This window comes from Pleurodeles waltl, chromosome 6 (assembly GCF_031143425.1).
Source record: "Pleurodeles waltl isolate 20211129_DDA chromosome 6, aPleWal1.hap1.20221129, whole genome shotgun sequence".
Taxonomy (NCBI): domain Eukaryota; kingdom Metazoa; phylum Chordata; class Amphibia; order Caudata; family Salamandridae; genus Pleurodeles; species Pleurodeles waltl.
This window is the reverse complement of record NC_090445.1, coordinates 365,899,840-365,913,583: the sequence shown is the minus strand read 5'-3', so window position 1 is coordinate 365,913,583 and position 13,744 is coordinate 365,899,840. Positions and strand designations below refer to the sequence as shown.

The following is a 13,744-nucleotide window of genomic DNA, read 5'->3' as shown; positions in this document are numbered from 1 at the left end:
TATTGCCCTTTTTGCGTCCTGTAAAGGGTTCGGACAGTTTCAGGCCCTATAGCTGCTAAACAAATATGTACAAGTAAATGCAAAGCTGAAGAGAGCAAACAGACGCCATTTGATTATATACACAGGAAGTAGTAAGTAGAATTCAACATCCTTTTTGTTTCACCCCCAAGGACACTACTACATGTGTACCATGACTGTTACCCTCATCTCTGAAGAAAAGCCCAGTAGCCAGTATGTCCCTTCACTCACTTCACCATTATCTTTGTCAATGGTATGAGACTCTTCGAGTATGCGGTCCACCTCCACATAGTCTGGATTAAATGGTTCCTCATCCTCCTGGAAGTAGTGCCGCATCTGTGCCATCTTGGTTTTGAATCGCTTTAACTTCTGGTGTATGCGTTTGTCTTTCTCCAGTTGTTCAATTGTGGCCCACTCACAGTGCAGGTATGAACTGAACAAAGCAGAAATAAGTCAATTACGAGAAAGACAATTCATTATTGGCGAGTTTTTTAATGTGACAAACAGATTGCCTCTCTAGAGGATATGTTAAGGAGAGAAAGGAACAGTTATCCCAAAAGGGGAAAGAATGAGGTAATGACTTTAAAACACAGTCTAATACCTGCAGTGCAGGTACTAGGTTGGAGATTGCTGTGTGGGAGACTTGTCCTGAATTACCTAAAAGACCCCATTCTGCACTAGTTTAGCAATGCAAAAATAAATGAATAAAGATTAAAAAAGAGAAACACCTTCATCCTGTGCAAACCATAAAATTATAACAAAATGTTCTTGACCTACGAAGTATGTGGAAGATGTTCAATTTAATCATGAAGCAAACTAGAAGCCAAATGACAATCTCAACATGGGAATGGAGAACAATAGCTCATTGTGGATGAACAGAAAGGGTAGGGACGATGCCCCAGAGAGGTGGGGGTAGCACAGATTCAATGGTTTCCGATGATGCAGCAAGTTGCATACTAAACTTTTTATAGAATGGAAAAGGACGTTTAGCAAGTCAGATAATTTCACACCCTTCTTAAAAACTGGACAGGAAGTGTCTATTAAGGCAGGACTAGCAGCCCTACGTGTGCCTGCATGCAATTCCAGTCAAGTTGGAAGAGTGAGAGCAGGACAACAGATTATGTAAGAATAGGTTACAACAAAGAAGTTAATACAGAAGGGTATTTTCTAATCAGACCTTCCATTAAGAGCAGTAGGAGACAGAATGGTTACTCACCAGTAGGAGTAGTTGTGCAGCTTGAAGAGGTTCTAGATTCTAGTTGTTGGGTCTGGAATGCTCTATTTTGTCCTCAAGTCTTTTTTTTGTTTTGTAAACATATTATCCACCACGACTATTTGGCTATAGGTCCCACCTTGACTGCGTCAGGTGCAGCTGCTAATATCCTTTGTACGTGGTAACCATCAGAGTTTTTTTTTTTTTTTTCTTTTTTTTTTTTTTAACTCTCTCCTTATCCTGGTGAGGCGGACGGGTTGCATGTGAATCCAGACATTCTTTAAGCCTACAAACTACTGATTCTGGTAACTAACCATTTCGTTTGGCAGCATTAATGGTTTCCGAATTCACATGCTGTGCAGTGACTCTGCAGCATTTGTTTGCGTTCCTTGGGAGATAGGGCTATATTCAGATTGCGTTTGCAAACAGATTGTTTAGAACTCTGTCCCACCGGGGCCTCTTGGTTGACCTGAAGGTCCAGGCAGTAATGTTTGGTAAAGGCGTGTGTAGATGACCAAATGGCTGTCTTCCTTGATGGAAACACAGGCAATGAAAGCAAAAGCATCTCCCTGTTTCCTTGTCAAATGAGCTTTAGATACTTCTCCCAGTACAACTCCAGAAGTTGCATGGCATTTCTATATTATCTGTACTTTCCATCTTGCTATGGTTGTTTGGCTTCCTGGCGCTTCCTAAGAGGTGTGGCTGAAGGAGACCTAGAATTGATTACTCTTTGATTGTACTTGTTTCCTGAATGTGGTTTATCACTGCTCTTCAGATGTCTAACACGTATACTGCCCCTTCAGAACTGTATTTTAGTTTTTGGAAGAAAGCAGGTGGGTGTATGCTTTGATTGTTGTAAAAGGCTGAAGCCACCTTTGGCACAAAATTAGGTTTTGTGTTCATTACTACCCTGTCCCTGTGATTTTAGAGGTATGGGCTGTGGGAGTGTAATATTCAGATTCCACATCGGTGTAGGAACTGCCCGTGTTGGTTCTATTGTTCTTGTTCGTTCTAGGAATTTTTTTATCACCAGAGTTTGAAAATGATGCCTGCCTATTACTCCCCTAGAGTGTGTTATAATGGCTGCTAGGTGTACTTTGAGTGAGGCATATGAAAATCCTTTGTCAAGTAGATGGTGAGATATTCTAATATATTTGCATTGTGCGCTCAGTCGAGCATGGATGTGACGTGCCATTTGTTTTTGCAGTGTAGCTCTGCCTTGTGGAAGGTCTTCTGACTTCCGGCAACACTTAGTCTTTTCTGGCAAGAGAAGATTGATAAATTCTAGCCAGTCAGGAGCGATGCTCAGCGTGCGCGGCTATGGGAGGACCACGCAGCCCCTTTGCATTGTTAGTAAATCTTATGGCATTGGCAGAATCATCCTTGTCCTGCACCAGTTCTAATAGTCTGAATACCAGGTCTGTCTGGCCCACTGCAGGCAGATTAGGATTAGTGTCATTGTTAGCTTGTACACTTTCTATTACTAGTAGTGTCAGAGAAATTGGTGAAATGCTGTGTGGTGGCTAGTGTGATGCGTCTCTGAATTGCCCATGTCAATAGCTCCTGTGCTAAAATGGACGGTTTATGGGATTCGAGCCCTCTTTGTTGAAGTAGAACATCACTGTTGTGTTGTCTGTTTGCACCAGAATTGCCACCCCCTAGATTTGCATCTGAAGTCTTCCAGTGCCAGAAAGACTGTTGAGTTCCAGTATGTTTATGCTTTACCACTTCCTGTAGGTTCCATACACCCCTGATCATCAACCCTATCATGTGGGTTCCCCAACCGGAGTGCAAGGCATCCAGTGTGATCGCGACTGAGGGAGTTGGGTTCTGAAAAAGTCTGCCCATTGTGATTTTTTGAAATCACTTTTCAGAGAGTCGAAGCAAACCCCGGAGGTATCAGAGGCACAAATGACCATTCAAATGCTCTCTTTTTGGGTAGTGTGGTAGAGCAGTTAGGCATATCATGAAGGTAATGCTAAACACATAAGGTACCAACTCATACAGTAAGTTAGATGCACACTCAAATAAATCCTACACCAATTTATAAACATAGAACATACTTTTTTTTTCTTTTTAAAAAGAGTTTTTGAAAGTTGACAGTGCGTTTTTCAGATGCAGTGATGTTAGCCTATGTAAGAAGAACAAGCACTGCATACAGATATAGTACATTCTCCAGGGCTTAGGGTGAGTAGGGGGCAAGGTCCAAGGCCACACCAGCAGGTCACCTCGGGCAGCACTGGGGCAGCCAGATGCAAGGGTGCAGTTTATCATTGGGCGGCCCTTGTAAGTCTAAAGGGATCAGTTCAGTTAGAAAGTTTCTGCAGAGATGGACTGGAAAAATCAGTTCAGGGGAACACACGGGGGTGGGGGTGGGGGTTGGGGGACAGTCGACCCTTGAGGTCCTTGGGCATGTGTGGACACAGTCAGTCCACTTCTCTAAGCGCTATGGGGCTCGGGTGCAGTGGGGTCTTCTGGCGTTTAGCCCGGTCCTGGAGTTGATCGAGGTTGCAGGGGTGCCAGCATAAAGAGTCAGCAGGTGTGGGCTCAAGGTCCAGTCCAACCAAGATAACAAGTGGCCTGAGGTCTCACGAGGCTGGGAGACATTGGGACACCTTTGGTTCTCTTCTCCGCGGTCTGGGGCAGAGGGGTGCAAAGGTCTCCTGGGGTGTCAGAATCAGGCGCCGTTGTGAAGTCCGCAGTGGACAAAATCAAGTTGAACTTTGTCCCTAGAGGGCCTAAGGAACTCCTCTGCTCCAAGGGAGTTCTTCTTGGTGACTTGCGGAGCACTGCCAGCTCTCCCTATTTCTTGGAGGCTGCAGCGGCAGGACAGGTCAGTTGCTCCTTGAGGGACTGGTACAGCAGGTGGCCTGGCGCCACACCAGTTGTGCTCCTCTGTTCTCGAGCTCAGCAGGCTTTTTGTCCACGTCTCCTTTTGTGTCCAATGAAGATCTGAGTATCTGGTATAAGGAGTCCCCTAAATACTCAATTTACAAGGCGTTAAGGGGAGTGAAGGGTAGTGGCTAAGATTACTTACCCTGGGGGGTCACTACACCCCCTAGTTAATCACTTCCTGTAGTGAGTGGGAATCACCATGTCCAGAGGTCCTATATCCCACATACAAGGTGGTGGCATTTCCTAGGTTGTGTCCACTTCAGCCTGGCAACCCTCGGATGTGTCCAGTCTGGAAATGCAACACACCTCCTGCACAACAAACCCCTCTCCCAGAGCAGACTTCAGACCTCCAGAGAGCAAAGGCTCTCACCCTGGAGGTAAGATTCTCATCTGTTGCTGTCAGAGTGGTTAGAACTAGTCCGTGAGCTCACCAGCAGTCAAGTAGGTATTCAGTGGGCATCTCTAAGGTGCCCTCTGGGTGCATGTATTACTACATCCATCAGTGGAACCAGTGAGGGTTAATTAATATGAGATGTTTGATACCGAACATCCCCATTTTCAGTCCAGCCATCATGCAGCTGGGGAACTTGTATTGACCAGTATCGAGCACAGGTATTTAAAATGACTTCACTGTTCACTTACTGCGTCTAGGAATCGACAAAGCTCCTGCAGATATGCCCACACCTGTAATATAATGCACCCTGCCCTTAGGACTGTAAGGCCTTCTCTAGGGGTGACTTACAAATATTAAATGCACTGTTTAGGGGACATAGTACACAGTCTGTGTGCCATGTTGTGTTTTCACTTTTAGGGAGCACCTGGTCATGCAGTCTGAAATGACACTCTGCATGATGTTGGTACTGGGTCCCTTAGAGTGGCACAAGTTGTGCTGCAGCTCTTAGGGATCCTCTGCAGTACCTATGCCCTAAATACTAGAGGTGCCACTTACTAGGGACTTACAAAGGTGCTACAGTGTCTGGTCACTTGGGTATCAAGTGACCAGGTGTCTTGTTTTGGGGAAGGAACACAGGCACTGGGGACCTGGTGAGCAGAAACCAAGTGCACTTCGGTCAGAGTTGCATCAAAAACCAGGCAAAAAGCTGGGGCGGACAGGCGCCACTGCAACTAGAACCCACCTTCCTACAGCTCACCTCTGCTTTTGTCTAGATTTCAGAGTCTTTGGTTGGAACTCGGAGAAGGCTCTCCAGCCCTCTGCTCAATGGTCTCCTAGAAGGCAAAGACTGCAGATCCTCCGACTGTCATTCGTGAATTTGTGGCGGCACTTTAGTCTCAAACAAAAAAAGGTGTGTTCCATATCCACCTACATTCTTCTGGCCTGCGTCCCATGTATGAACTCCTGGGGAAAATAATCATACAGTGTTTTTTCAAGGCTTTCTCCATCAAGACAAAATACAACCTTCCTTCCTGTCGACCTAAGGCTGATGTCTGTACATCCAGACCTAGTGGAGGAAAAAAAAAAATCTGAAGGTGGCTACCATGTTGAGAATTCTAGGAGGTGGTACCTATGGTCAAATGGTCAATGTAAATGTTTAAACAAAAATAATTCAAAGAAACACAAAAGAAAACATTGTGGACCCAACCACTAGATGGCGGAATAATGCACACACAAACTCAGAAATGATTCAGGCTCTAAAACCTACAAATTAACATTTACTTGTCCCTCTGTCTCCTTACTTAATACTAGAACCACAGGTGTCCGCCCCCCCCCACCCCGCACATCCCTATAGACTCCAAACCATGCATCTCTCATGCACTGATTTCATTAGCTACACAAAAGTGTTGAGAGCTGGACGTCTCCAGACCATGAGAGCCCATGTGCCAGAAATGTTGACCCTTAATAGACTGGTACTGCATAAACAGAAATAATCCTACCAGACACCTCTGTTCATCCAGACTCAGTCTTGCACCACCCACCCCTTACCAGAAACGGATTCGGCAGGCGTAGCTTCTGCTACCTCACATCTAAAGCCTGACTGGACCTCCAACTGCACATCAGAGCCTCATCTTTAGTTCTTGAATTTTGCAAGAAACTAAAGGCCTGGCTCTTCACCTAGCACTGACCCTGGATCAACCCATACAACTCTTGCTTCAGCGCCAAGATACACTCCAGGGTGAATTGTGCAACTATACAAATGCGCATAACAGTCAGGCTCTCACCAGGTTGCTCTGAAGTCATTCCACAATCCTACCTCCTCCTTAATCTACTCCCACCTTCATTTACAACACTGTTCATACCTCAAAAGATAAGAAACCCACGGTTCTTCTCTTGCCAATGCAGGGAGCTGGGTCATACTCACTAGTTTTTGTACTTCACAAAGAATTCCTCTGCCTCCATGTACATGCCGTTGGGAAGCTGCAAGAGAGGAACATAGCAAGGGTGGTCAGGTACGGAGGAAAAGTACAAATATAACAGTGAATCCTACAAAACTCCAATAGCTGGTGTTGTACATGTTTAAGGAAACTAAAATAATAACAATAAGAACGGTTCAAAAGCTGATTTGTGTAAAATGTTCTTAGTGGCTTTTTAACATTATATTTGCACTTCTCTCTCAATGTATTTTATGCCTGAGTGGTTGTCCCTTCAGAAACTTCTGCAAGCACGAGCAGCCTTTGCCAATAGTACTGAAACTCAACAAGGATCTGGAATTCATTACACAAGAGCCTGGTAGAATACAAGGGAGGGAATGCTTGTCCGCTCTAAAGCAAAAGTTAATGAGGCTGAGGTACCAATGCAAAATCAAGGTATTCCAAACTACATTTGATGCATACATGAGGAAAGCAATTCAGCTTCTAGCTCGACAAAGCAAATCCTGCATTTTAAATAAGCTATGTGTCTAAGATTGCTAAGCTTTGCATGGTGTTTATCAGCATTTGCAGTACTTTACAATGTTTGCAACGGACTCCAAAAGACCTGTGTGAAAAAAACTGACCCATAGGTTACAAATGTCTTCATCCTTTGCTTTCGGCTAAATAATGTGCAGACTAAGTGAATCTTTGTAAGGCAATACCACTTTCTGTATCGTCACTGAGTGCAATGAGGCCTGTTAACCAGTTACCCTTAAACTGATATGTTGCATTGGCTCTTACACAATTCGCTGTGCTAACTTACATGTAAGTTCCTTGTAAATGGTATCCAAGGCATTTAAGTTAGAGGGTCGCCCCATGGATTGCAGCACTGGTTATGCCACCATTGGTGGGACATGAGTAAAACGACACACCAAGCGCACCCTCTGCAAGCTGAAGAGCAGTTTAACTACCGACCCGACTTTGCCATTTCAAGCAATGGAAAAGCCAGACTTTCCCGTGGTATCTGTGTAAGTCACAACTATGGCAGGCCTACTGAGTCCTAAGGCAGGGTGAAACATATTTCATAGGTAGAACATGTCAATTTACATGATCCAAAAGTAAAAAATTGAGAACTGTTGTTTTTACCACAGAAAAGCTTGGTTGTCCCCAAATGGCGAGAGCAGAGTTACACAATGAACCGTCTTCTGTGCTAACTCTGGAACAGTGCGCCTAAAGTGGGTCATTCGCAGTATCAAACAACTCATTACCTTAAACCTGACTTCATTCTCGGGTCTAAATCAATGTAGCAAGTTGCCATATGCAACTTTGACAAAGTTGTCACTTTGTTGTTGTTAGTCCCCTGTGCCCATACTGGTTGCACACAGGGTCCTGTAGCTGAGACCATGGTTTGCCCTCCTGGAGAGATGTGAAGTACGGCCTGCTCTGGAAGGAGGTATCACCTCCCTCCAGCAGGAAGGTACACAGGTGGTGGCCTAAAAGGCAGGCTTCAAAGGAGAAGCTGCCTTTGAAGAGCAAGGGGGTAACACTTAGGAGAGGTGCTGCTTCAATGTTCAGGCAAAGAGGCTGGGACATGGGGCGGGAAACGAGTTGCCAAACCTGTTTTCCAGGGATATGTAGCAGTCTTGGTAGCCACACCTCTGGGTTGGGCTAGGGAGCTCCACACGCTGGGAGAGGGGTCATGCCATATTAAAAGTGCACAGAGTGATGCATCCTAGGATGCCCAAATGCCACACTTCGCAGGAAGTGGTCATAAAGTGGGAGGGAACCTGGTAGTACATTGGCGCCCAATCCCATACTACCCTCAAGGCATTTTCTGAGCTTAAGTAGAGCACCTGTGACATCCCGAACTCAGATCTCCACTGGACTAAAAGGAGCACCAAAGGACTGCCCTGCTGCACCAAGAAACAAGCAGGCTACACTGGCATAGACTGCACCTGCTGAACGTGGTGGCTAGCGAAGGAAAGGTCCCGTGCTCTACTCGATGAGATGATGTCTCCAGAGCCCAGCAGAGATTCTAAGGGCCGGTGAGATGGCCTCCTGTTCACAGAACCTGGACACAACAACTGAGAAGCCTACTGGGGAAAGTTGGTAGCCTAAGGTCTTCAACCCTCCGCAAACCACCACCGTGCAGCACTGGGGACCACAACAGTGGTGCCCCCAAGTTTGCTGAACCCAGAAATGTCCAAGTGCAGCATGGACTTCATCAGGACGAGTTATCGGCACAGGTAGAATTGACCTGTGACCACAATACTCGGCAACTAGTAGTCCACTGGCAACTGGACTTCTGCCAGCACAGAAAGGACTTCGAGGGACGTTGACCCTGTGATCAGGACCGCCTCACCCCCTTAGTGGACTGAGGAGTAGTCACAGCTAGGCCACCCTCGACTGCATCACCTCCCCAGCACCATTTGAGCATTTTCACCATCCTTTATCCTTTGCATCGGGACCACTTCCATAGGAAAGCCATGCAAAGGATGAAGTGTCCAGAACTGAAGAATGCGTCACCTGCTGAGGTAACCTGGCTGGTCCCCCTGACTGGCTCCCTCCTGGAGTTGGTTGCCTCAAGTGATTAAGTGACTGTAGTCCAACTAGCCCAAATGTTTTGGTGAGAAAGTGCTAAATTTGTTCAATTTGCCACTGCTTGTTCACAGCTGAGTAAAATAATCCAATTTACTATAACTTGTAAAATCTACAGCTCTGGAACTCTCCGGTGGAGATTTTTCTTTGGGGTCTCTAAAATTCATAAAAATAATGTCCATTTTTATAAACTGATGCTGGCTTTCTCTGGTGTCTTGTCGATTTCCTCTGCAGTTGTTTCGGTGCTGTTTAAATGTTTTACACTTGTTCCTTTTGCATAAGCCTTGTTGCTCAGAGCCCCAGCTACCCAGGGCTGAGCTCAAGGTTTGACTAACAAAACTTAAGGATTGTAAAGGGGTTAGTCAGTGTATTACTCGGTGATGTTGCACAATCACACCATATAATATAGCCCAAATGATCATAACAGTTATAACTCACTTTATTCAAGAAGATGTGTTTGACTATGCAAAACTGTTTTAAAACCGGTTTATCAAAGATTAATTCTGGTTTAGAGTAGGAGTCTGCAATAAGGCCTTCTCAAACATGTGGCTTAAGAGAGCTGGGTGGATCAGAGCTCATAAATAACTATCATACTGCTGGCAGATTTGTCAGATGTAGCATCATAAACTTGTTTTTGTACTAACATAAAAGAAATACTGCAGGTTAAAAGATCCAAAGTGAAACAGAAAACAGAAAATAGTAATAAAAATGTGTACAGACCCCTCTCACCTCCTTCTTCACTACACGCATGGACAGAATTTTGTCAACAATGGCTGCGTCTTCTTCACTGGGGTTTTCCTGTAAGGAAATTATCATTAGGAAATCTTTTCTGTGATCTGGCCACCTTTCGGTACACCAAAACTACAATGAACATAGAAACAGCATGCTTCTTGCTCGTCAAACTGCAATGGTTATTGTGCTCACTGCATAGCTTCTGTTACCTCAGTCCCCATAACCTCGAAACACAATTGCATCGATTGCCACTTGTTCTATTGCAACATCATTAAGATCTTGCTATATTTTACTACTTTCCCAAGAACACTTCATCCTTAACCTTTTTTTTATTTAATTAGAAGTATTTTAATTATTTCACTTTGTTACTAACCCTAATCTTTGACTTTATTAAAATATTTAACAAACATCTAACCTAATCATTATTAATAAAACCATTACCTCAATAGGCACTTAAATGTAAAATAAGCCCCAACCCCTTTATGAAATGTTATTACTTGCAATTATATTATTAGCCGTGCCCATCTCAAAGTGTTTACTTTAATTTTGATCATGGAGCAATTTCACCACAATGCCCGTCTTAATGTGAAAAACTCAAGCTAAATTTAAAGCAGTCCTAACAATACTATAGTTATTAAAAATTATTTAACAAATCGTAACCACAACATTGGCTCTTCATTTTAATTGATTTAATAAAAAAAATCTATTACAATAGTAATCCTATGTTTATCCTACTGATACTGTATTATAAGTAATGTAATCTTAATCCCAAACGTAGCCCTTAATTTATTTAAATACTCAAGTTTAAATTTTAAATAATATAAATGAGGGCAATTAATTTGCATGAAATAAAAATCACAGTACCCTAACTTTAGAAGAAAAAAAAAGTGAACAACATTAAGTAACCTATCCCCTTTTTAATGTAAATACAATTGGTACCAGCATTACCTGTAGTGGTTACATCAATGCATTTTCATTAATGTAGAGTGGATATATACTGGGAAAGTTATAGGGAATTGTGAGTTATGGGTTAAAGTCATGATGAGTAAAGAAGAAATTATTTTCCTTCGGTAGCGCTCTTTTGGTGGAAACCTTAACAGTAAATTACTCACCATTCCAAAATACCCAGGTGCCATACAGGAGCTGGAAACAAAGTTCAGCACAGACTCAGCCAATCAGCATAATCTTCCACTCTGTGGGTGTAAAGAAATGGCTCCCTGTTGCAGTTACCCCCCACTTTTTGCCTGATACTGATGCTGACTTGACTGAGAAGAGTGCTGGGACCCTGCTAACCAGGCCCCAGCACCAGTGTTCCTTCACCTAAAATGTACCATTGTATCCACAATTGGCACACCCTGGCATTCAGATAAGTCCCTTGTAACTGGTACTTCTAGTACCAAGGGCTCTGATGCCAAGGAAGGTCTCTAAGGGCTGCAGCATGTCTTATGCCACCCTAGAGACCCCTCACTCAGCACAGACACACTGCTTACAAGCCTGTGGGTGCTAGTGAGAACAAAATGAGTAAGTCGACATGGCACTCCCCTCAGGGTGCCATGCCAGCCTCTCACTGCCTATGCAGTATAGGTAAGACACCCCTCTAGCAGGCCTTACAGCCCTAAGGCAGGGTGCACTATACCATAGGTGAGGGTACCAGTGCATGAGCATGGTACCCCTACAGTGTCTAAACAAAACCTTAGACATTGTAAGTGCAGGGTAGCCATAAGAGTATATGGTCTGGGAGCCTGTCAAACACGAACTCCACAGCACCATAATGGCTACACTGAAAACTGGGAAGTTTGGTATCAAACTTCTCAGCACAATAAATGCACACTGATGCCAGTGTACATTTTATTGTAAAATACACCCCAGAGGGCACCTTAGAGGTGCCCCCTGAAACTTAACCGACTATCTGTGTAGGCTGACTAGTTTTAGCAGCCTGCCACAAACCGAGACATGTTGCTGGCCCCATGGGGAGAGTGCCTTTGTCACTCTGAGGCCAGTAACAAAGCCTGCACTGGGTGGAGATGCTAACACCTCCCCCAGGCAGGAATTGTCACACCTGGCGGTGAGCCTCAAAGGCTCACCTCCTTTGTGCCAACCCAGCAGGACACTCCAGCTAGTGGAGTTGCCCGCCCCCTCCGGCCAGGCCCCACTTTTGGCGGCAAGGCCGGAGAAAATAATGAGAAAAACAAGGGGGAGTCACTGGCCAGTCAGGACAGCCCCTCAGGTGTCCTGAGCTGAGGTGACTCTGACTTTTAGAAATCCTCCATCTTGCAGATGGAGGATTCCCCCAATAGGGTTAGGATTGTGACCCCCTCCCCTTGGGAGGAGGCACAAAGAGGGTGTACCCACCCTCAGGGCTAGTAGCCATTGGCTACTAACCCCCCAGACCTAAACACGCCCTTAAATTTAGTATTTAAGGGCTACCCTGAACCCTAGAAAATTAGATTCCTGCAACAAGAAGAAGGACTGCCCAGCTGAAAACCCCTGCAGCGGAAGACCAGAAGACGACAACTGCCTTGGCTCCAGAAACTCACCGGCCTGTCTCCTGCCTTCCAAAGATCCTGCTCCAGCGACGCCTTCCGAAGGGACCAGCGACCTCGACATCCTCTGAGGACTGCCCCTGCTTCGAAAAGACAAGAAACTCCCGAGGACAGCGGACCTGCTCCAAGAAAAGCTGCAACTTTGTTTCCAGCAGCTTTAAAGAACCCTGCAAGCTCCCCGCAAGAAGCGTGAGACTTGCAACACTGCACCCGGCGACCCCGACTCGGCTGGTGGAGATCCGACGCCTCAGGAGGGACCCCAGGACTACTCTGATACTGTGAGTACCAAAACCTGTCCCCCCTGAGCCCCCACAGCGCCGCCTGCAGAGGGAATCCCGAGGCTTCCCCTGACCGCAACTCTTTGAACCTAAAGTCCCGACGCCTGGGAGAGACCCTGCACCCGCAGCCCCCAGGACCTGAAGGACCGGACTTTCACTGGAGAAGTGACCCCCAGGAGTCCCTCTCCCTTGCCCAAGTGGAGGTTTCCCCGAGGAACCCCCCCCTTGCCTGCCTGCAACGCTGAAGAGATCCCGAGATCTCTCATAGACTAACATTGCGAACCCGACGCTTGTTTCTACACTGCACCCGGCCGCCCCCGCGCCGCTGAGGGTGAAATTTCTGTGTGGACTGGTGTCCCCCCCGGTGCCCTACAAACCCCCCTGGTCTGCCCTCCGAAGACGCGGGTACTTACCTGCAAGCAGACCGGAACCGGGGCACCCCCTTCTCTCCATTCTAGCCTATGTGTTTTGGGCTCCGCTTTGAACTCTGCACCTGACCGGCCCTGAGCTGCTGGTGTGGTGACTTTGGGGTTGCTCTGAACCCCCAACGGTGGGCTACCTTGGACCAAGAACTGAACCCTGTAAGTGTCTTACTTACCTGGTAAAACTAATCAAAACTTACCTCCCCTAGGAACTGTGAAAATTGCACTAAGTGTCCACTTTTAAAACAGCTATTTGCCAATAACTTGAAAAGTATACATGCAATTTTGATGATTTGAAGTTCCTAAAGTACTTACCTGCAATACCTTTCGAATGAGATATTACATGTAGAATTTGAACCTGTGGTTCTTAAAATAAACTAAGAAAAGATATTTTTCTATATAAAAAACCTATTGGCTGGATTTGTCTCTGAGTGTGTGTACCTCATTTATTGTCTATGTGTATGTACAACAAATGCTTAACACTACTCCTTGGATAAGCCTACTGCTCGACCACACTACCACAAAATAGAGCATTAGTATTATCTATTTTTACCACTATTTTACCTCTAAGGGGAACCCTTGGACTCTGTGCATGCTATTCCTTACTTTGAAATAGCACATACAGAGCCAACTTCCTACAGTGGGTCAACATCAACTTGGCTCAACCCCAGAAGTGAAAACTGAAGCCACAAATAGGTGCCATTCAAGACCACAGACGCTCATTTCTTTCTGGATGCA

General features: G+C 45.4%; 1 protein-coding gene across 6 annotated transcripts in view; it reads right to left on the bottom strand.

Annotated features, from left to right (window-relative positions):
- Positions 1 to 13,744, bottom strand: part of CHD8 (chromodomain helicase DNA binding protein 8) — a 1,013,809-nt gene that overhangs the window by 805,013 nt on the left and 195,052 nt on the right. For 4 of the 6 annotated variants that reach the window (XM_069238270.1, XM_069238269.1, XM_069238274.1 and 1 more), the window contains exons 7-9: positions 9,752 to 9,829; positions 6,445 to 6,500; positions 250 to 451 (exon numbers count right to left, since the gene is read on the bottom strand). In XM_069238270.1, the coding sequence (XP_069094371.1) occupies positions 250 to 451; positions 6,445 to 6,500; positions 9,752 to 9,829 (336 nt within the window). The remainder of the gene's footprint in view (positions 1 to 249; positions 452 to 6,444; positions 6,501 to 9,751; positions 9,830 to 13,744) is intronic. The other 2 variants (XM_069238272.1, XM_069238273.1) reach the window with 1 other exon arrangement.